This window comes from Brienomyrus brachyistius, chromosome 18 (genome assembly GCF_023856365.1).
Source record: "Brienomyrus brachyistius isolate T26 chromosome 18, BBRACH_0.4, whole genome shotgun sequence".
NCBI classification, from domain to species: domain Eukaryota; kingdom Metazoa; phylum Chordata; class Actinopteri; order Osteoglossiformes; family Mormyridae; genus Brienomyrus; species Brienomyrus brachyistius.
In genome coordinates, this window is record NC_064550.1 from 7,338,701 (window position 1) to 7,362,915 (window position 24,215).

A 24,215-nucleotide genomic window follows, 5' to 3' on the forward strand; every position below is an offset into this window, starting at 1 on the left:
TTTCATGAGGTGACCTCCTGGGATGCGTTTCCAGCTGTCCTGAAGAAGCTGAGCTCTCATTGGTTGCTTTCCTTTACTCTCCGGTCAGACTCCTCCAAAACCATCTTTGTTGTGTTTAGGTCAGGTAGCCAGGTCATGTGATGCAACACTGTCACTCTCCTTTGTAGGCGTCTTGGTTTGTCCAAACTTTTGACTGGTACTGCAATTTAGCCCTAGTGCAGACCTTACTGGAGTAATCTTGGTACAACCCCTGCATGCAAACAGAGCTGACAGCTATATATAAATGACTCTCCTGGGTGCAGGATTTCGGAGCGATGCAGGGAAATTACTTTCAGCAAAGTCACTTGATTTGTGAGGGTTCTTTTCAAATCTTCACCAAATGGACTTATGAATCAAAGTTGTTGAAGCCGGAGGATACACTGTTTTATGTTATCATCGTCATGAGCAACTATTGTAATATAATACCCTTGTTGTTCACTTAGAATTTAAGGGGAAGCACCTGGAACAGCAGATACATTACAGAGATTAATCTCATATATTATCATCATATTATTAACATAGATAATCTCTTTAAAGCTGTGTCACACTGATCATGCTGACTCCCCTAGCAGCTCAGTGTAGGCTGTGCTGATCAGCAGCATCTACCACTGCAGCCCGGAGGGAAGCAGGGAGGAGACAGAGGAATACTTTATGACTACAGTAACTGCCAGTGAAAGAAGAAATTGCAGCGTAACTAAATAGCAGTGAGGAGATATGTATACATGATATAAGTGATAATTATGAACCTGTTACAATCTCCTCTCCTCTGACTGTAATTTGTATCATATCCAATACACCTGTTTGCTGTGTGTCGGGAAGGTAAATTTAATGACCACAATAGATGGGAATGAAAGAGTCTTATGGGAGTGAAGTCCCTTTTGTTTCAGAGGGAGACAGACACTCCTGAGTCATGACTGTGGTCTTCAGGACTACAAGGGGGAGACAGACCCTCCTGAGTCATGACTGTGGTCTTCAGGACTACAAGGGGGAGACAGACCCTCCTGAGTTATGACTGTGGTTTTTATTCCAAGACACTGTGGTTGCCACATTCATTCTTCAACTCTGCACTGCACAGTCTGCCTAGCTAGCGAGCTGCGCAAGTGTGAAGGGAAATTAGCGATAATTAGAATGACAAGAGAAAAATGCTATATGACTTCACGTTATACACACAATTGAGAAAACATCCATGTATACGCTCATCAAAATTACAGTAGGTTTCTTGCCAAATGCTTTTGGAAAGACCACTGGGAAGAGAATCTCACTTAAATGACTCCTGTGGCAGCTCTTTTATGACCCAAATTATTTGTTCTACAAGCGACACGGGGAAAAAAACTGAATTTCTAATCACCTATGTCCCATTGAGTCGAGGGATCGAGCGATTTCACTATCCACAACAGATGAATGAACCCATCCACCACAATCAGCCAAAATGACCTGACCTTCCATGAAATACATAGTAAAAATAGTGCTAAGTGTTATGTAATGCACATCTTATGTAATATGAGTGTAGAAAACAAACCTAAAAAGCAAAGCAAATTGGTAAATATTTATGTGGTATTGTAAACCCAACAGGAAAACATCATTAACACAATGTTAGTTTAATCTGTGGCCCTCTTATACGAGGACTCAGGCACAACAAGGATGAAAGATTCGGAAGCAAGCAATTACTAATTTCCTTTGTGTAGTGTGTATGACAAAGAGACTCATCGTGGCTTTGGGCGTCACTGGCCTGTGGAGTTTGAGGAGTGAGATATGCGACAAAATCAATAACAGGGTTTGCATCTACTGGGCACACTACCCGAACAGAAGAATCTGCAGCCTGCTATAGTGTTTGGCTATCATTCACCAAGCACCGTTAACTGTAAGTGATAGAGAGCATATGGTTGGCCACCAAGAAAATGGTATGCTTTGGTTAACACTTCAGTATCACAACATGATCGGGCAGAAACAAAAATAGCCTGAAGAGGCTGACAGGTTAGTCCTCGTTCAGTTAGGTATCCTCCAACATCTCCCAATGTCGGGGCATTTGGATGAGTAAGCAAAATGTATGGGCACTGCGATGATTATGTAACTGGAATTTTAATGCGGAATTCTCATCCAAAGTATCTGTGTTGGGCTTTTAAAAATGACCGGATCTGGATCTGCAGAAAAGCGTATTCATTAGTGCCACACCCTCTTGGTGCCACACAGGCAATGGAAGGTACGTGCCTGCAAGGGGAGCACGGCAGACGCCCGGGAGAATGTAACGGCCAATGATTAAGCCAAACCGATCTCCTCACATGGACCTACCTGGACCCATCTGTACCGAAATCCATGCGAAATGGCATATTAGAAAATACAAGAAGGTTATTTTAAGATCTTATGTAAGCATTCATTGTGGCCATTCATCGAGAAACAGTCATGAAACCTGAGAGCATCTGCACGTCAGGACAGCATTGCCTTTACCGTAAGAATCACTCCTTATCGGGGAAATCCTCTCCAAAAAAGTGCTACAGCCAGTGAAAGTCTCACAGTATTGCATATTATACGTGTGTATAACCATATATAAATAAGCAGTTTCTTCATATCAATGTATGTAAATAGTATGTTCATGTATATAAATACATAAATATGTATTTATACATATATATATATATATATATATATAAATTTATATATTATATATAATTAATATTATATATATATAAAACTCAAATCAATTTATTATTTGTGATAGAGTCGCTGATATTTAGTTTCTGGTAGTGATGTTCACATATCATGTACATTCTGGTATATTCTGGTATTCAGATCCTTCCAGATCTCGGGATGAGTCACTGAACGCTGGTGCTGATCAGACGGCATTTTTCTGAACTCAATCATTCACGCATTAGAACTCACAAAAAAATCGAGGGGCACAAACAGTAGATGAATAGACATGCTCCGATTTTAAACTAAAGGACAAGGCTGAGATATCTGCCGACTGTGCCTTGCCAAGCTACTACAAATGGAAAAAATGTCCCTCTTTGGACCTTAGATGAGCAAAGACATGAGGAGGCAATTTTTTGCGACGGCAATGTTATATCTTCTGGTGTCCATCTCTGTCATGTTTACTGACACTGAAGAATCCTGCTTCCCAGGAACGTTCACGGTGCTCTTCGTCCCGTACGAAAGACATGCCTTTGGGTTACCGTACACTCATGCTATATGCTTTCTTTATGCATCTCCCATTAGATGTGAAATTAACATCACCACTAGTCAGAAGAGCAGGAAACCTGCGGAGACACTTCATGGTTTCTGGCAAAAGCATGATTTTGTCTGGCTCGCAGCGACCCATTCTGACAAAGGCCCTGTTCCAGGGGGCTGCTCTCCGCATGCGAGTCAGTCTCAGTCTTCAGGCTCCCGCAGCCCCAGACGGCATGCAGAGCAGAAAGAGCATTCATGCAGCAGCGAAGCTTTTAGCTTTTCAGAAAGAGACGAGAGGCCAGGAACGGAGCAAAGGCAAGAGGAAAATACACTGACCCAAAAGTGCAAAAGCCTCTGGACTAACATGCATGAAAACACAAAGTGGGAGTGGAGTATGTATAAGGCAGCCGCATTTCCGTGACGATCACCGAAGCGGTCAGCATCGCGGACGCAGCCAATGCGGTAAATCTGCTGGAACGTTGCAAATATGCTACTGCTGTTAGCCTTCAACTGTAGCTACACCATCCTCACGCCTCTGTGCGCAGCTCCTACAATCAGCCTGTTACTATGGCTACGCCTCACGGCAGAACAGACTCGATGTTCCGACGCTGGATGAGATAGAAAGGAAAAACCTCCAGCGCTTTAAACGACTTCTCGCTGCCATATTCTTTTCCACTAAAAACAAGAAAACAATAAAAGCCGCAGTGCTTATGTAACACAAATCCTTCATTAGCCAGTCAAATGATCATTACCATATGAGCTGTCGGTCCTGCCAGCTCATATACTGGATTTCTGCTTGCTGGCCATGTACCTGCGGCAAACATCTCCACTGCTTTTCTGTAACCTGGATCTTGTTTTTTTAGGAGTGGCGGGAGGGGATTGTGGAATGATGCATGATACACAACTTTGGGCCTCTGCAGATAGGATTAAATAAAAAAAAGAAAAAAAAAAGAAAAATGCACCTGCCTGTTTAATATTGAATGACAAAATAGGCCAGTACAGGAGCCTGTTTATCAAATCCAGGCGAGGTTAGCGATATATCATTGTGGATGAATAAAACACTGATGAGACTCCAGCAGAGGTCAGCAGGGGCAGCGGATGCCCTAGAGACGAAGGAGAACAGAGGTCACCATAAGAGCGTATTGATTTTAGGGTGTCATGGGAAAGAGGACGACCTCTTACATCTTAATCCCTGGCAGCCATGAAATTCGCCAAAGCTGGATCATGCGTCTAGGACTCTGGCACGGAGAATAAAAAACAAAAATCTGTTTGAAAATGTAGCTGTAGATGACAAAGATCGTTATGTCAAGGGTTTAAAAAAAGCTACACAGGAAGTTAGCACCGGTTCTGGAAAAGCCATGTAACCTGAAGCAAGAGGCCAGCGCCGATGGGACCGGGGCTGGCTGAAGTTTCAGGGTTTATTTAGGTGCTGGGACTCTAATTTACCCCCGCACCCCCTACTCCAATCAGCCGCCGCAAGCACATGTGATATCCGTCTCTGTCGGCCTGACAGCTTTACTGCAGTCAGCGCTATGGGTACCATATCCAACAGAGCCGTGATGACTGATAATGAACCCAGCCCACTGACTGAGCTCTGTGTTCAATTCATTCCTTTTAATACAGCTGAACAAGATGGCATTTTGAAAGAAAAAAAGAAAAAAAAAAAGCAAACATGGCAGTCTCAAGGGGGTTGTGTTCCATGGCTGAAACAATAGTGCATGATAAGGAAATGTGCCGCAAAACAGGAAAAGCGAAGACATAAAGAATGATATAGCATAACATGTTCATTTCTGTGGGCACAGCTAACGCGAACGTGACTGCTCTCTGTAGCCGGAAACTACCAGGAATTACACCTGAAATACATAACAAGATAACAAGCCAGTAGGAGACTAATAACTCGCTCGGGCTAAATAAAGATACCTGAGACGCAAGTAATACATCACTAAGGAATTACGAGGTCTATGTGCATAAAATGCAGTTTTAAATGCTGGATTAAAACGATCAACATATCTCATGGACCGAAAACAGTTTAATGTTCAGCAGTAGGGGTCTGGCTAAAAACATCAAGGCATCTCCTTGATCAAAAATCTAAACATTTCTTGATTTTTGTTTGAATATGAATTTTCCAAATGAATTTATATAGGCGACTATGTAAAACAAAGGTATAGATATAGATACATTTTAGTAAATATAAAGCTATTACAAAATGCCTTCCCTTTTCAAGGTCTGAATCTGCATCATGGTAAAAACCAGTTGCAGCCTTTCCTGGGTGAGTAACGAGGACACCTCAGCCGCTTCTGCCTCCCAGTCTACCCAGTGCTTGCCAGGCCTTTGCTGGACACTGAACTGCTATCTCAATCATCAGAATGGGAGTGTCGCCAGACATTTCAGCAATCACACATCTAGCCCGGGTAGAGCCACAACCTAATGTTAGTGATCCAGTCCTGCTGGAACCACAGGGAGAAGAAATACTGTCGAAAGTGAGAATCACTTTGGATATTAAGAGCAGCCCGACCTGTGGACTGAATCTGTTAGTCGAGTGTGAAGATGTCATGGGAGGAAATGCAAATATCAATATTCTGTATATTACAGATTGAAATTGGTGGTTTCAGTTCTGGTTAAGCCCAGATCCAGGGCTCATGTAGCATTGGCATGGAGTTCCTCACAAGGTGAACGGGCATGACAATTACCGGACACTTCCACCATTCCTCCTAGCAGTGAATATCATGCACAGCTGGAACAGAGGATTTAAGGCAGCCGTACATAAATAAACTAAATCAGCAAGGACTAAATCACATGGTCATTTTGGTTAATCGCATCACACTGGCCAGTTACATGGTTTCAGAAACAGAGATACATTTTCAGAGCTACAGATGGCATTCGTGTTGGGACAGGGTTGATGCGCTTCATAGTCATGCCATTCAAACTATGCAATGCTCCAGCAGTCCTGGTTCACCTCACTGACGTGGCCTGGAGATGGAGTGCTAAGCCGCTTGATGACACCCTGGTACACACAGGCACGCATCTGACCTGACCCTCTTGTTTAAGTTGTTAAAGTTCCTGTGAGATCTAGGGGGACCCAGCCTGGTGACCTAAGATACTGAAGAGGTGAACAGGAGTTGATACCACAGAGTCGGCAAGGGTTAGTGGGACAGACATTCCTTAATCACCTCGCCCCTGACCTTCAATGACTCCAAGAGACAGGAAGTAAGATGGACCAAAAGTGCTGCAGGGTAATGACTTTGACTAATGTGTAATGTGGATACTCTGTCCCACTGACCGCAAAGTACGAAAAACTCCATGGACTGCATCCAACTGGAGTAGTGACTGAAAGCCCTTGACTATGATTATCTATAGCTTTTGCTGCAGATGAGGGGATGGTGAGCTCCTGACCATCCATCATATGCAGGACATCCAGGCCAGTGTCTGGATGTGGTGCACAGGTTCATCCGACAACATCGATCAGAGGTGAGAAGCCTGCGGTAATGGGTGTGCGACACATTCCTGCAGTTAGTCGTTGCAGGCAAAGAAAATCTGGGTTTACCACCATCGGCTGAAACTGACTTATAGCCAGGAGCTACTGGACCGTGCTGGCCTTTACCTTGCATGGTGTTCTTAATTAGCTCCTGCACCACAACCTGCTGGCACCCTACCACCCACAGGCTCCTATGAATGTACCTTCTCTTTAGAACACTGTTCCTGCAATGAACGTACCTTCCCCTTAGGTCACTGTTCCTGCAATGAACGTACCTTCCCCTTAGAACACTGTTCCTGCAATGAACGTACCTTCCCCTTAGATCACTGTTCCTGCAATGAACGTACCTTCTCCTTCGAACACTGTTCCTGCAATGAACGTACCTTCCCCTTAGATCACTGTTCCTGCAATGAACGTACCTTCCCCTTAGATCACTGTAACTGCAATGAACGTACCTTCCCCTTAGATCACTGTTCCTGCAATGAACGTACCTTCCCTTAGAACACTGTTCCTGCAATGAACGTACATTCCCCTTAGAACACTGTTCCTGCAATGAACGTACCGTACCCTTAGAACACTGTTCCTGCAATGAACGTACCTTCCCCTTCGAGCACTGTTCCTGCAATGAACGTACCTTCCCCTTCAATCACTGTTCCTGCAATGAACGTACCTTCCCCTTAGATCACTGTTCCTGCAATGAACGTACCTTCCTTTAGAACATTGTTCCTGCAATGAACGTACCTTCCCCTTAGATCACTGTTCCTGCAATGAACGTACCTTCCCTTAGAACACTGTTCCTGCAATGAACGTACCTTCCCCTTAGAACACTGTTCCTGCAATGAACGTACCTTCCCCTTAGATCACTGTTCCTGCAATGAACGTACCTTCCCCTTAGAACACTGTTCCTGTAATGAACGTACCTTCCCCTTAGATCACTGTTCCTGCAATGAACGTACCTTCCCCTTAGATCACTGTTCCTGCAATGAACGTACTTTCCCCTTAGATCACTGTAACTGCAATGAACGTACCTTCCCCTTAGAACACTGTTCCTGCAATGAACATACCTTCCCCTTAGATCACTGTTCCTGCAATGAACGTACCTTCCCCTTAGAACACTGTAACTGCAATGAACGTACCTTCCCCTTAGAACACTGTTCCTGCAATGAACATACCTTCCCCTTAGATCACTGTTCCTGCAATGAACGTACCTTCCCCTTAGAACACTGTAACTGCAATGAACGTACCTTCCCCTTAGATCACTGTTCCTGCAATGAACATACCTTCCCCTTAGATCACTGTTCCTGCAATGAACGTACCTTCCCCTTAGAACACTGTTCCTGCAATGAACGTACCTTCCCCTTAGAACACTACTCCTGCAATGAATGTACCTTCTGACAGTTCTGTGTGGGCAAAGGCAGTCATCTCATGGCTCTGCAGTGTCACTGAACCCACAACGTGTGGCTCAAAGGGGCTGCATGAAAGCCCAGGGCCTTAGTAATTTCGTTTTCAAATAATTGGGGGATCGACAGAGTGCCTGACCCCCCCAGGGGGATAATGAATGATGCTGGTCAGTTACGATACTAGAGGTGGATCCATACTAATTTGGTTATGAATGTCTTTTCCCTATCCTCTTGTACCTGTACAAATACAGAGGGTATTTCCTAGGAGATTGTGGCTTTTTACCCTTCATCAAGTAGTGATAAAGCAAGACAATGATTTCAGTGTCTGTTCTGGTATAAAAACATAACAACTTCAGGTGTCTATAAAAAGAAAATAAAGCCTTTACTGCAAAACAAAAATACCATGCAAATGTTACATATTAAGCATAAAAAAGCAATGCGAAATTTGCACGCTGAAAGGCTGTTGTAATAAACGGATTAATACACATACTTTTATATAAATTCACTTTGTGAAATTGAAGTGGAAAATATAACAGCCATCACGCAGTTAAATGAAATTTCAAAAATCCAGAGGGGTGACAGAATCATCAATCTCTCCATGCGATTCTGGCATTCGATCATGCTCGGTCATAGTGAATCACAGACTAATGCTGAGCTATCCCGGAAACAAAATCACTGGGGCAGTTTTACTGATTCCATGTTGACAGAGCCGAGTTCAAACCTGAACCCGCTGCCCCGACACTGGGCTGGCTGCTGAGTCACTGAGCCACTGTTAAGGGAATGACATGTAGGCTGAAATCACCAGAAAGTACTACTGTATATTTCTTGTTGCTACACAGAAAAGCTGACCTGCCAAAAACAGACCCGAGCAAATGACAGAGGAACAGCTCCAATCACACAGATGGACGGCTCAAAACCTCTACCTACGGATTACAGCCAGATATGGCTGCCAGCACCAGATTATCAGATCCTTATAATCTCCCTTAACGTATGTTTTGATGGAAAATACATTTCATGATTGTTATGAAAAATACACTTATAGTAAGATATTGTGTTACATTGTGCATTTTTGCAGAAAGGCCCTCTGTTAATAAATCAAAAGTACTATAACTAATATCACTACGGTCAAACCTTCACTGTCTGTAGAATAGTTGAATTATTAATATAAACTAGCAGGCACACAAACAAAGTAATACACTAAAAAGGAAAGAAAATTTAAAAAAAATAATAATACAACACCATGGAAGAAAATTACATTTCTCACATCCAGTGGCAACAGCTGCTATATTATTTTTACTGTTGCTATTTGACTATAACAGCGCTGCTGGGTGAAAAGCTTAAACAAAGACGATAAATAAACATAAATCCAGAATTCACGGCTGTAGTACTATCAACGGCAGAATCCTGGCTGTTTAAGTAAAATGGTCTAGAATGTTCTAACAAGCCAACACCACCTCTTTTGGAACACTGCAGTAACAGCCTTGGGTTGCATTCTAGAACTATTTCTAGCAGAACAAAGGGCATGCACTCTTAAAAAAAAAAACAAAAAGATCCACGGATGCCTCTGAAAAAGAAGGCTTTGGGATTGGCTGCTCTTCAAGTCTATCGATTGTGATGCATGCAAGCTGTGGGAGTAGATGGTGTGTATGTGGACTCACTGAGAAACTGCACTGCAGTGAGAATTTATTTTCCGGACCTCTCTGGCGACTCTGGTCACGGTTTGAATCTGAGCTGTGTCAGAGCTGCGAGGGGGGGGGTGGGTGCCGGGGGAAGACAGCTTTTAAGAGGACCTCCGTGGGTGCGGGAAGAAACTGGCACCATTCTGTCAAGAGGGGGAGAGTTAAAAACGGCCACGGTGTCTCTGCCAGTCACTGTACTGCTGGGACGCCAGAGGGCTGAGGTCGATGATTCCCCCACCGGGCACTTGGCTGTCCTGTGTGCTGCCATGTGATTCTCGGCGGGGGAAAGAGCAGGCGGAGCGGCAGGGCCAAGGTTTGCCCGTGCACCACCACTTGCAAGGAGTGGCGGACGACACGGAATAACATACAAGTGGCTTTTTTATTTTGAATGCCAATCTTTCATGTAGCCAAGCTCCTTCGATTTTGGATTCACGGATGTCACAGAAGCCAGTTTATCTGAGGTTTATGCCTGCTGCGTTGTCAAAAGACCAAAAACCCTTTATTCCCCAGTAAATTACTTCTTTATGTTCTCAATGATAGGAATCCTAAAACATCGCATGACAAGCTGGTCAAAGGTCAAGTAAGACATCTTTACAAGCAAAGAAACAGTAAGCAAAGTCAGTTAGTTAACTGCAACTTCTGGTTTATTACCGTCTCAATAAACTGGGGCTACATGACTAACTTAATGTTATATGTCTATAAAAAAAAACGCATTTCAAAAGCCTTTTGTAATGCAAAACTCTTCATTTTCAATTGTATTACTATTGCCATGATAATGAGCCTCTGAATAAAACAATAGGCTTGACGCTTGGACCGTTTTGCAGAGTGACCGCATTCTGTTGCTTAGTGATAAACCCACTCTCCATCTAATGACAAAAGACAGCGCATCAGTCCCCGAATCGGGGGCCTCTTTGCACAGCGAGTTTCCACTTCCAGGCCAGTGGCAACTGTGGTCAGCAAAAATCCAACCGAAAGCCAAGCAAAGTGGCAACAAAATTAGCAGGCCCCGCCCATCACCATCACCCCTCCCCAGCTGACGACGTGTTGTTTCAGGTGAGCCGCTTGCAAATGGTTGATGCGAGCTCTGATAATGGGACACTGCAGAAGCAGGATGGACACACAGCACGTGACAAGCTGACAGAATGTGAATATCCGGGCGTGGAGATAGAAACGGTCGCAGAGAATGCTGCTGGGGTCACCAGCCAGGCTGAACTTCTGCTTTAAGACAGAGCAGGTGAATAAAACATCCATGAGAAAACAAAAAAAGTTATATATTTTAGATCGGTTCCCCAAATCCGGTCCTGGAGGGCCACAGTTTGCAGATTTTCCTGCTCAAACACACATGCCAAACCTGCAAATTACCTGACTAACGTGTTTGAATTGGGAAATCTGCAAACTGTGTTGGATTCTGTCCCTCCAGGACTGGATTTTGGGGAGTCCTGTATTAGCTCAACTAACCCTGCACTAAGAGACACATAGCTAACAGTTATATTTACATGACTACAGTTACTGATGAAGAAAACCGAATTCTGTCACACCCTGCAACAACCGCAGTATGAGAAACAATCACAGTACGTTTTATGGTTCAACCATATAACCTGCTGTATAAAATATATATTCTATTGGGAATCGATTTATTGGTTCAACAACAATTTAGCAGTAAGTTAGCATCAAAACAAAACAAAAAAAGTACTGCGCTGTGTGTTTCGAGCGTCTTTCTGTTCACACAATTATACTGTTAATATGCAGATGCCAGTCATATGAGAGTAGGTGTCTATGGTGCTATCAGTTACACAACACGACATGAGAACAGGCAGCAGCAGTCCGTCAGAGTCAGTTCCCGGTAATCGGATCCACTCCTGCATCATTCCCTGGAATCTATAACACATATCACATTTCCTTTTCATATACCAATGAAACGATTGTTTTCATTTCCTACCACAGAATACCACTCCTGTTGTTTGTCAGCTTCCTAAAATTAGCTACCATACTCCCGTCTGATGCCACATTCCTGTCCATAGCACCGGGTGTGACGAAACTGCTTTATGGACGATGGTGAGACCGCCTTAATGCTTCGTGTGCATGCTACTATTTCCAGTCCTAGGATGAGCAGTTTTAAGAAATCCACGAGCTTGGTACTTAGGAGGAACAAGGTGCAAAGAGCTTAAGGTGGCGATACAGGCATATTAAATGCCTTTGAAAAATCGACAAGCTGTCCGTTTTTCTTTAATGATGATGATGAAAGGAAAACTATTTCATGGTGAAATTCCCCTGTTCAAAAGTTTGACTCCAGGCTCACATGTACTAGCATTTGTAGCTCAATAATTTGAATAAAAAATTTTATATATATATATATATATATATATATATATATATTTATATATATATAGTATTCTTTAGAACCCATATGGTTTTACAGTGCACACCAGATTTATGAATAAATACACATAATGAATTAATACACGTTTCATGAAAATAATAAATAATATACATCGTTAAACTATGCAACCCAAAAACGCAAATCATCCATCTGCAAACAGGTGGTGGACGTTCCCTATGGAAATACTTTGATCACAAATACAAATAACTGTAGTGGCTGCTACAGACACTACAGACAGGGGGAATCTATCTGTCCATCGTTTGCCATACACCCAATGGAGGAGGATGGTGTGATTATTTTCATAATTGGAAGCAGATGGTCCTCAAAGTCTCAGTCAGAATCCTTTTAAGGCATCAGCATCCAGTCCTGCCCTGTACTCCATGATGTCGCTGTTCCTTTAAGTGACGCAGGTGGGGTGGGCAGAGCAGGGAGGGCCAGCACAGAGCAGCGGAAACGCAGTAATGAAATACGCGGCGTGTTTCCTACGCTGCTCTGTTCTGTCTCATTAATGCATCTGTAATCATGCTTCTGCATTCCCTGTGCTTCTGGTTTCAGGGTATTGACTACCGCAGTACCTCCCAGTACTTTTGTTTCAAGGGACCCGAAGCTCTTACTGGCAGAGAAATGCATTCAGCCATTTATCAGTTTTCAATAACTGCTGATCCAGTTGGGGTCAGGGCAATCTGGAAGCGCCTCCCAGAATGCACAGGGCATTAGGCAGGGTTCATGGATGGGAGGCCTGGCCATCGCAGAGAACTAAGCACAGCTTAATGCTAACATATATCTGCCTGTCACTCATGACAATAAACATAAATCAGATATATGGTGGAGATAAAAATCTACACATCCCAGTCTGCAGGCTGCAGTACCTTGTGGCCCAAAATGAAAACACATTAAATCATTTTCATTCGACACATTAACCCATATAATCACAGTAAAAACATTGTTTCATTTCAGAAAAGAAAAAAATGGGAGAAAGAACAATGAAACATTTTAGTCTGATGAATGCACACAATCAATGACTAAAGCAAGTCATCCACCCACCCACCCATCCATCCATCCATCCATCCATCCAACCTCCACCTGCTTAACCTAGACAGGGGTGCACCGGAGACCTGGAGCCTGTCCCAGGTAGCACAGGACACATACACGCACCCACACTCACCATCGCAAAACACAGGCAGCCACCAACACTAGAGATTCCAGGTAGCTGTCCTACCCACGGAGCCATCACGCCCCGCCGAAAGCGTCATCTATAAAGCTAATTTCCTAGACAATACCTGAAGTGATTCTGATTAGATCAAAATAAAACCCAGCACCTCCTGTAGAATTGCCCTCGATGTTAGCCTTTCGTCGCGTATGTCAGTTTGTGGAGGCAGCCACGAGCAACGAGCAGCTAACAAAAGACCTTCGGGGTGTTATTGTTGAAAGGCACCAATCAGGAGAGGGTTATAAAAAGATCCTGAAGGTCATAAATACACCACGGACTGCAGTGAAGACCATAATCAAGAAGTGAAGGAAATATGGCCCCGACAGACCCACACCTAGATGACGCTGTCCCTTTAAGATGGATGACTGTCCGGGGAAGAAGCTCATCAGAGAGGCTGCAGGAACGCCAACATCAGCTTTAAAGGCAATGTGCAACACTGCAGCAGAGGCTGGTCACTCCCGCTATTTAACTGCTCATTTGCATACTACTGATAATCTCAAGCCAAAGTGGAAGCAACGTTCTACGAAACGGAATACCCAGGAATACAGTCCCGGCTGTCAATCACAATTGCATTGTGGGGCTGCTTCGACTCAGCAGTGTGGCAGAGGCTTCGGTAAGGAGTGGGAGAGGAAACGAAGGCCTGGAAATTCAGGGATTTTTTTCGGAGGGAAACATGTTTGCGTTCGCAAAAAGAGCTGAAGCTGAAAAGAGATTTCGAACGACCAAATAAAGTGTCCAAATCAATGACCAAGAGTGTTGTGGTGCGGCCCGGTCAAAGCCTGGGCCCGGTGCTACGGGAATACTGCGCAGTATAAGTGTCAGGAGGTTACGATGCCAGTATTAATCGAAGGGTTTGCACACTTTGTAACCACGACACTGAAAATATTAGATTTCTAATAATTGCAAAAAATCCATTTGTTTTTCACTAAATGATTGCTGATTAAAGTTGGAGTTGATGTCTCCGACGGCCATTTCCAAACAAAGGAAGCGTTTTAGCGTCTCCCATTTTATCCTGTGTGTAGATAAATCTGCAAATACACACATACATGCTGCAAATATTACCCCTCTTCTCATCTCCTCCAAACACATACATGCATAAATGCAGAGGAGTGTTTATATCCCAGGCTTGGGTAGCGGATGTGAAAATCCACCCTGCCTCATAAATGAGCGTCAGCCCGTCTTCAGGTTCGGGATGATGGCCGTTTTGCCAGAGGAGCGGCGGCGGTGGGGGGCACCTGAGCTCCTCGCTCCGCTCTTCCATTATATCCCCCCCCCCCCCCAGACAAACACAGGCCCTGGCATGACATCACTCCCAGTGAGCCTGTGCTCCTGGTGTATTTACCATGCCGCCTCCCTGGGGCAACACTCCTGGGCACTGCACTGCACTGCACTGCACCGAGCACGCTGGCTTGCTGACACGCTCTCCTATTGAGCTCTGCTCCCACCTCCCCCCTCCAGGCCCCTCCCCCAGCCCCCAACCCCCCAGCACGCGTGTGGCATGTCCGCCCTCTGGCCTCCGCCCCCCCTTTCCATGCCCCCATCTCATTACATTAATCTCCAGCCCCTCCCAGAAGTGGCAGCCCGTGCCCCGTCTCCGAGGCGCCCCCAATCAGATGCGTGCGCATGCACGCACTCCTGCATCAGCCCCAAAGCTGGCGCCACCAAAGCACCCCCGCACTGGGGGTGGGCACCCCCGGTCACCAGCACTCTGAAGCTGCTCCTCCAGCCCAGACCAGGATCAGCCATGATGAGATGGATAGATGGGTTTAGGTGATGCTCTGTGTAGGATATTAACGGAAATCATGGGATGTCTCTAAACAAAGAATCTGCATAATACATCACTTCCGACCAAAGGCGTATTTTCACCAGAGCTTGAACATTAAGCGTGTCACTAAAAAGGCTGCATAAAACCGGCGGCTTATTTTTAATAGGAAACCATTAAAATATGTGTTAAATGCGTTATAAACGATTCATATAAACTATAAAATCTCTATGTACGTTATGCATGTAAGTGTGTATAAATATATACTAAGCATCTAAATGTTGTTACAATGGCTTTTCATTGGCAGTGACTTGAGTGTGACTTTTAATTGGGTTTTCTTTGTTTTGGCAAAATGATTGCCCATTCATTTTACAATGTGTTACAAAAGCACCATTGTTAGAGGCTGGCTGAGGCGAAGTTGCTTGTAAAAGTATTTTCAGACACCGGCCATTGTTTAAATCCACTCAAGTAACAGCTAAAACACCGAAACTGAATGTGTACTTGCATGTTGGTAAAAGCACATATCGAATAAACATATGATATTAACTAATAACGTCGCTGCTGTTTAAGAGCAGTTTTTGAGAAGCTTGTCCTTGGTAGCTGGGATATTGCAGGGAACAGTGCCAGGAATATGGGTAAGCAACGCCAAAAATGTCTTTGGGCCACACGGGCACTAGCATTGGACAGTTCGATACAAAGACACGAGCAGGAAGCAGTGTTCATGTTCCTGTGTACCCATTTTCAGAAAATGCAAAACTGCTAAAACAAATGGGTAGAAGAAAACTTACAGAAGCAAAAATGTACAAAATGCCATGCAGATAGAATGCTGAGGAAAGGTGGAGGCTCACTGGTCAAGGTGACGTATCGGTAATGAGGTCTTAAAGCCGAAATGTCCGTGATCGGTATAAGCTTCCTCACTATCCACCCGTCTGTTCTTAATTAATGGCGCCTGACTCTGTCTATGATCCTGCTGCATTATTTGTTTTTCGCAGTGGTCTGCGAAGCTGCGTGTACATAGCCGAAGCAGACAAGCACCGGTAATGATGCTCTGCTGTGGATCAGAGCGAGCTGAGCGGCCAGCGAGCCTGTGAGGGGTAGAGACATCTCGTGTTTACACGTGCGGCATCATTTCTGCATTTCAAGGAATCCAAAATTACGCCCAACATGAAATGAATGAGGCACCCGGAAAAAAAATACGCAGCTCTGCTACAAAGGTAGATTACGTTTCCTACAGTAGAACTTTCAACTTTAACTTCACGTTCTATGAATATTTTTGAACGCATAGATGATACAGAACACCAATGTAATGGAGGATTATATACATCCAGGACCGCAGTACACTCAATGATAAAAATGTAATCTATATTGTAATTGATACAAAATATATTTCACTGTTAACGAGTTACCACTGACATTTGGTATTTTCTTTGTAATAAAGTAATAATTATTATTTACTGTTTTTCGCATAATAAACACTTTCTTGTTTCAAGGTAAACAGTGTGTCCCCTGGTGTTGCCAGAGGATGATATTTTCATGGAATAAACAGTCAGAGCTCTACTTAAGGTGTACATACATGATAATTTCCTTTAAATGTAAAACGTGTTTGTGTGTGTGTGTGTGTGTGTATACCCACACATAAACAAAAATGCATAGACGTGTATTTATATATGTGTTTATATACACACGCACATAATTTACATAATAAGTAGGCTGGGGTATTGTTATAAAATTCATATGAGCATATCTATAAAAATGATTTCATCTGTGAAAGGAAACGATCTGTTGCATTACTACAGTACTGTCATTTTTTCAGGATTTCTCAAAAGCTAGCATGAAAACTCCTGCAATGAAGAATCACAAGTTTCTTTGAGCTAATATCTCCTGCAGGAAAGTTTAACTCACTGAGGTCTCGTAATCATAATATGGTAATTAGCTCAACTATGACCTAGGCGATTTGAATTGGAGGCAGACAAGGCTTCTGCATAGCTCTAAGCTATGGAGCATGACATGAGGGGCTGGAGATGAAGGGGTTAAAGGTTTCCTGCTGCATGCTCTGAACCCATCCATATAGCATCCAGACTGCGGGACAGATGCCTGCCGCACCGCCACGGCTCTCTGATCATCCCCGTCCACAACACCGAGCACCTGCCTCTTACGTGACTCCCAAACCCATCTCGCTCGCTGCCCTCGTCCTCTGCTTCATCTTCAAAAACATTTTGCCACAAATCGTATAGCTCCACGGCACATTTCCCTCAGTGCCGGCGTGTGCATCGGGGCTCGTTTGTCTCGAAGCGGACGGCCGGAGAGGCACGCGGGCGACGCTGGGTGACGGTCCCCGCAAACCAGAGCCGTTCCCACATGGAGAGCCACCCAGCAGCAGAATCCATTGGCCGGCATTCGTTTGCCCGGAACAGCAAGGTTGCGTTAATGGCACCGTGCGAGACGTGCCCGCCGTTGCGTTCTGCTGGGCCCATTTCAAACACTACCGGTGTAATTTCAGTCTCCATTTTGCTCCCGTGCTCCCACATATATCGCAGATACATACACGCCCAGGAGCCCTCTACCATTTCATACATCGAGAGCACCCTTCCCCCTCAGCCACCTCCTCACGGTACACACACATGCACACAGGCAGGCAGGCAGGCGAGCGAGCACACACACCTCAAAGCTTCACAGCTCAGCTTTGGTGTGGAGCCCAAGTGCCTGCAGAGGCGCACGGAATACATGAACAAAAACGCAACGTCTGTTTTTAACTAATGTAATGAATTGCATAAATCCTACTACATTTAAGGGGCTTCTTCACCTGTATATCCTTCCACCAGCCCTCACTCCCTGCTTAGGAATAAAAACACTGACTCACACGATAATTACAAGACATTGTCTCACGCGGTTCACAGATGCTACATGTATCTGAAAAGAATTTTATTCCGCTGCTCCATCTCTATCTTTATGGCACACACATCAGATGAGAGACTGCCCCTTTCATGACTATATCGTTAAGAAAATCATCGCAGAAGATTATGAGAATGGAGAAAATAACTGAAAATGATGGCTTTACATAATAATGCTGTCTTGTCTTCCAATCAAGCTCGATCTATCTGTATATGAAACTCACAAATAACATCATCTTAAATATGAACACCCAACAAGATTAGTATGCAGAACAAATAACAGAAATAAGCTGCCATATGAATTTTTTTCAGTAACTGCGGGGTGCATGTGTGTGCATTCAGGTGTCAGACGTATCTACCGGTGGTAGATATGAGAGTTAATGTACGATATAAGCCGCTGGATGATAAACAAATATCTGGAGAAGACCTGGTATAAGAAAAGGTAATGAGAATGGCTACTGCAGACGGAGCGATCAGCGTGTCCAGTCAGGCTTGACTTGGGAAGATAAGCAGTCCTATAAATATGATCGTGCCTCTTCCCCGTATGAGGAGCAGCGATAAACCTCACGTGTGACTGACAGCTGTGGGGTGAGGGTGCCGGCCATCTCCTCGCTCGCCGCTGACAGGCCCGTGCCGCGGGCTCCTTACCTGGTCGTACCACTCTCTCCCGGAGCAGGTGCACTCCGGCCACCATCCTCCTTGGCCGCCCGAGCCGTTGCCGTTCACTTTGGGGCCGCCCTTGGACTGGCCCTTGGAGTTGGGGCCCCCGGGGCCCCCGGCAGACATGGCTTTGCCCTTGCTTCTCCCGAGTGTGCCGCTCCCGCCCACGCCGCCCCCTCCTCCAGGGGTCTGGGGAGGCAGCGTCTGCCCGCTGCCGTACCCGGCCGGGTATCCGTAAGGCTCCGGCTGCCAGTCGCCGTATGATGGGGGATCCGTGCGGCGCAGGGCGGCCATGCGGGTCACCTCGTAGCATTCTGGGCACTTGCAGCAGTGGTGGTGCTTGTGCATGCTGGCTGGCTGCTGGCTGCAGGGCTCGGCTCGGCTCGGCTCTCTGCGCTGTTGCCGCCGCGGAAGCGCGGCGCTGTCAGTTCACCGGCGACGGCGCTGCTCAGACAGATCTGACAGATTCTCCCCTAATATCCCAGTATTTTCCTCGTGCGCTGCGAATGAATGAAGGGAGGAAGCAGCACTTCGGAAAAAAGAGGAAGGCGCTTGTCTTTTCCTTGACGCAAAGAAAAAAATATATACTGAAAATATTAAGTATGGATCACAAAATCAGAGACCAGCCCTGATGATAGAAATCTCCAGCCAGGCTGTTTTCACAGTGGCATCTATATAAATACATAGATATACTTATATATACATATATATATGTATATGTACATATATATTTACACGCGCACATACATAAAAAAATATCTATATAAACAGACAAGAACACATACAAACAAATGTATATACGAATAGATAAATAACTATGTGCGCGTGTGTAGAAATGTATATATACATATATATCTGTGTATATATATATATATATAAATGGATATATAGATAAAAAAATCTCAATCCTTTCTTGAAATCCCCTTCTGTATTTGTCCCTGCTTGCTTTAGGTTTAAGATGCTTGCTTCTCCTCTTTTCTCTGCTGCCTTTCCTTTTCACTCTCCGCCGCTGCTTCCTTCCTCGATGCGCAGACGGACAGGGCGCTCTGCTCTGGGTCGCCTGGCGGCTTGCTCGCTTGCCCTAGTTGCCGATCACACGGAGAGATGCGGGCGAGCGAGCGAGAGAGGGGGAGAGAGCAGGAGAAATGAGGGAGAGGGCGAAGGAGACGGGAGATGAAGCAGCATCCCTCCAGCTCCGCAGCCCCGACGGCCACGTCCAATCAACTGCCAGCACTGTCATCAGCAGCAGAGGCACTAAGCAGCTCATCAGCTCTTCTTAAAGGGGCCACGCTTCCCCGGAGCTGCAGAGCACCACCGTGGGCCTTCTTAGCGTTGATTCTTCTGTCTTCCAAACCCAGGAAGCAATTAGGGAACCAGCCATTTTGTGGTGGCGAGTTCCTTGGAAAACCGCGGAGCTGGGAGGCGGCCCGCACAAACCTCGCTGCCCCGGGGGCGATTCTCACAGCCTGTGATCCATAGCCCCAATCAACCCGGAGGGGGCTCAAGTCCTCAGAAGAACCCCCACGAGGCTCCACACTACAGTAAACCCACTTGATGTCCCCATCATAATCCCCGAACCGCATCCAATGGCACTGTTCACAGTCCGTTGCGATATTGTAATATAAAGACGGCAATGTTCACACTGAGTGAGAATGAGTCCATGTTACACTACAATCTCAAACGAATGAAATGAGCCTGATGTTTTTTTTTTTTTTGAACAAAATCATGTCATAAAGAGGTAAATCCTGAGGAATTTAGTTCCGCAGTATTCAGCACTCTGGCATTACTATGTACAAACTAGAATGGACACGACGGTCTCCTTCCACAGTGGAGTTTGGGTAAACAGCGAGGGGCTCACTGCATGGTTTACATGTGACATGGGAAGCGATCTCGCACAGGAAATGACTCCAGGTATCTGTCACAAAGCAGGACGACCAATATCGGCGCTCCTGTGCTGGGTCACACAGCAGGCCCTCCGCTAAGCATGCGGACTGCACCCGCCCAGCCGCACCAGGGGCCAGAAAGCACAGGCTCAGCCGCCATTAATTATATGCAAGGGTAACTCTGCTCATTATCGCGCCTTTCTATTCCTGTAACTTACGTAGGTTTTGCAAGTGAAAAATCTGAGGTGGTGGTGGGGGGGGGGCGATAATGAAAGAAAGAAAGAAGCAAGTGAGAGCTCACCTCTTCAGAAAGACAGCCTAAGCCAGTGAGGTCTGAGGGCGGGCACTGACAGGTTTTCTTAAAGGCACAGTACACCGCCAGAGCTGCAGACCCCCTAGTGCAGCTCGCTGAGCACATGCTGCAGTGATATACAGCCCCATGTACTGCTGTAGCTGTGCCATAGCGCATCACCTCCTTACATTGAGGGTCTGAGGGTGGGCACTGACAGGCTTTCTTAAAGGCACAGTACACCGCCAGAGCTGCAGACCCCCTAGTGCAGCTCGCTGAGCACATGCTGCAGTGATATACAGCCCCATGTACTGCTGTAGCTGTGCCATAGCGCATCACCTCCTTACATTGAGGGTCTGAGGGTGGGCACTGACAGGCTTTCTTAAAGGCACAGTACACCGCCAGAGCTGCAGACCCCCTAGTGCAGCTCGCTGAGCACATGCTGCAGTGATATACAGCCCCATGTACTGCTGTAGCTGTGCCATAGCGCATCACCTCCTTACATTGAGGGTCTGAGGGTTGGCACTGACAGGTTTTCTTAAAGGCACAGTACACCGCCAGAGCTGCAGACCCCCTAGTGCAGCTCGCTGAGCACATGCTGCAGTGATATATAACCTCATATACTGCTGTAGCTGTGCCATAGCGCATCACCTCCTTGCAATTCCTCAATATGGTGCAGCACTTCTTTACAAGTAACAATTTGGGTTAAACAAATTATGAGAACAGACGAAATATGAAAACAAATCAAGTGCCTCTAAGATAATGAAACATATTTTTACTTAAACTTCTTTTTAGTCTAAACTTCTTTTTAGTCCACGTCGACTGATGGCATGTAACCACACCGTCAGTAAAAAAAGTACCAATTTGTACCTTTGAGGGTACAATTCCTTGTCACTGGGGCTGTACCCTCGAAGGTCTGCCTATTGTACCCTAACTGTAGGTAAATGTACCTTTTAAGTCATAGAAATGGATTCAGGAACATTTTTGTACCATTGTGGATACATTAATGTTGTTTGTACCTTGGGGAACGAAACTGTACCTGGGCTGTACTCTTACCCTGACAGTGCGGCGGCGGCGGAAGGACATGGATACTCCGGCAGAATCAGGGGCCCCAGCACTTCCCAGAATCCACCACTAGGAGCGACTCCACAAAATCTACTGAGGAAGACCCCTGCCTCCCCCTCGGGAGATTATATACACGTGTGAGCTGTATTTCTTCGACTGAAAGTGCCAACCCAAGTGGGGGTCCAAGCTACCATTTTGCCAGGGGGCCAGAATTTCTAGCTACGGCCCTGCATGTAACACAGACAACAAGAGAAAAGACACCGGAGTCCAGCTCATCAGTGCTGACTTCAGGCAGAGAGAGTGAAAGGTTCCGAGGCGCTGGGTAATGGGACCTGCCCCGTTTGGTGGCATTGTGTGACTCTGCTTATAGAGGTGCATTAATCAGTTTCATTGATTTGCATCCTGAGGTGAGGTACGATGCAGGATGAGATGACGATCCGTGTCTTGGGGCAGGCTGATGTCCTGTCTAGATGCCCCTCCCTTCGGGCCCTGTTTGGGGCAGGCTGATGCCCTGTATTAATGCTCCTCCCTTCGGGCCCTGTTTGGGGCAGGCTGATGTCCTGTCTAGATGCCCCTCCCTTCGGGCCCTGTTTGGGGCAGGCTGATGTCCTGTCTTGATGCCCCTCCCTTCGGGCCCTGTTTGGGGCAGGCTGATGTCCTGTCTTGATGCCCCTCCCTTCGGGCCCTGTTTGGGGCAGGCTGATGTCCTGTCTAGATGCCCCTCCCTTCGGGCCCTGTTTGGGGCAGGCTGATGCCCTGTATTAATGCTCCTCCCTTCGGGCCCTGTTTGGGGCAGGCTGATGCCCTGTCTAGATGCCCCTCCCTTCGGGCCCTGTTTGGGGCAGGCTGATGCCCTGTATTGATGCCCCTCCCTTCGGGCCCTGTTTGGGGCAGGCTGATGCCCTGTCTTGATGCCCCTCCCTTCGGGCCCTGTTTGGGGCAGGCTGATGCCCTGTATTGATGCCCCTCCCTTCGGGCCCTGTTTGGGGCAGGCTGATGCCCTGTCTAGATGCCCCTCCCTTCGGGCCCTGTTTGGGGCAGGCTGATGTCCTGTCTTGATGCCCCTCCCTTCGGGCCCTGTTTGGGGCAGGCTGATGTCCTGTCTAGATGCCCCTCCCTTCGGGCCCTGTTTGGGGCAGGCTGATGCCCTGTCTTGATGCCCCTCCCTTCGGGCCCTGTTTGGGGCAGGCTGATGCCCTGTCTTGATGCCCCTCCCTTCGGGCCCTGTTTGGGGCAGGCTGATGTCCTGTCTAGATGCCCCTCCCTTCGGGCCCTGTTTGGGGCAGGCTGATGCCCTGTCTAGATGCCCCTCCCTTCGGGCCCTGTTTGGGGCAGGCTGATGTCCTGTCTAGATGCCCCTCCCTTCGGGCCCTGTTTGGGGCAGGCTGATGCCCTGTCTTGATGCCCCTCCCTTCGGGCCCTGTTTGGGGCAGGCTGATGCCCTGTCTAGATGCCCCTCCCTTCGGGCCCTGTTTGGGGCAGGCTGATGTCCTGTCTAGATGCCCCTCCCTTCGGGCCCTGTTTTGCCAGGAATAGGATGAAAGATCGAAGTGACTCTGCACTGGATGAACGATTACGGAAAAGGCACGGGGCGGGGGGCTGAAACTAATATCCAAAGAGGGCACTGATATTTTGCAGACTCATCTATTGCCTTTTGAACTTATATCTATACCCTGCAATATTATCTCCATACAGGGGGCAACTGTGTCAAATAATTCTTTTTCTTATATACCACTGACATGGAAGAGATGCAATGTGCAATAATACCGAAACATCGAACTCCAGACTGACAGGGTAGCGATTCCTGAAAAGCTAGAACCATTCCAAAGGTGTGGCTTCTCACTTTTATTAAGTGCAGACCATATACTTTATCAATAAGTCTTACATCTTTCATTACTGTGGATTATCAAGCAAACAAATTCCATTGTTAAATTTTCAGCCATGACAAAGATTGGCTGATTTGTTTTTATAGAAATCTGTGTGCTTTAAAAAGGTTATCAACAAACTACAGTCTCAGACTACACACATGGAGCTGTGATGTCAATACGTGCTTATATGTTTGGGAAAAGGTGTAAATACCTTAGACCCTCTTTGAGAAGCAGACATTTTACACTGAAATGCTGTGTGAGATTGAGGATTTCAGCGACTCGGGAGAAGGCTGGATGCCACATCTGTTTTCCTAACACATCCATGTACATTACGCTCCGACAGCCTGTCTAATATGAAACCTCCACCAGCCTGGTGTTCTGCTATGAAAACAATAAAAAAAACCTTTAACACACACACACACACACACACACACACACACAGACACACAATA

At 46.1% G+C, this 24,215-nt stretch overlaps 1 protein-coding gene across 8 annotated transcripts in view; it reads right to left on the bottom strand.

The window, feature by feature from the left end:
• LOC125712916 (disks large homolog 3-like) overlaps positions 1-24,215 on the bottom strand; it is an 89,190-nt gene that overhangs the window by 44,495 nt on the left and 20,480 nt on the right. Inside the window, exon 1 of one of the 8 annotated variants that reach the window (XM_048983501.1) lies at positions 18,647-19,455. The exons of 2 other annotated variants lie outside the window; for them this stretch is intronic. In XM_048983501.1, coding sequence (XP_048839458.1) covers positions 18,647-19,006 — 360 coding nt within the window. In that variant the 5' untranslated portion in view covers positions 19,007-19,455. Of the gene's footprint in view, positions 1-18,646; positions 19,456-24,215 lie in introns of those variants that run through there. 5 more of the 8 variants (XM_048983502.1, XM_048983494.1, XM_048983497.1 and 2 more) reach the window with 5 other exon arrangements.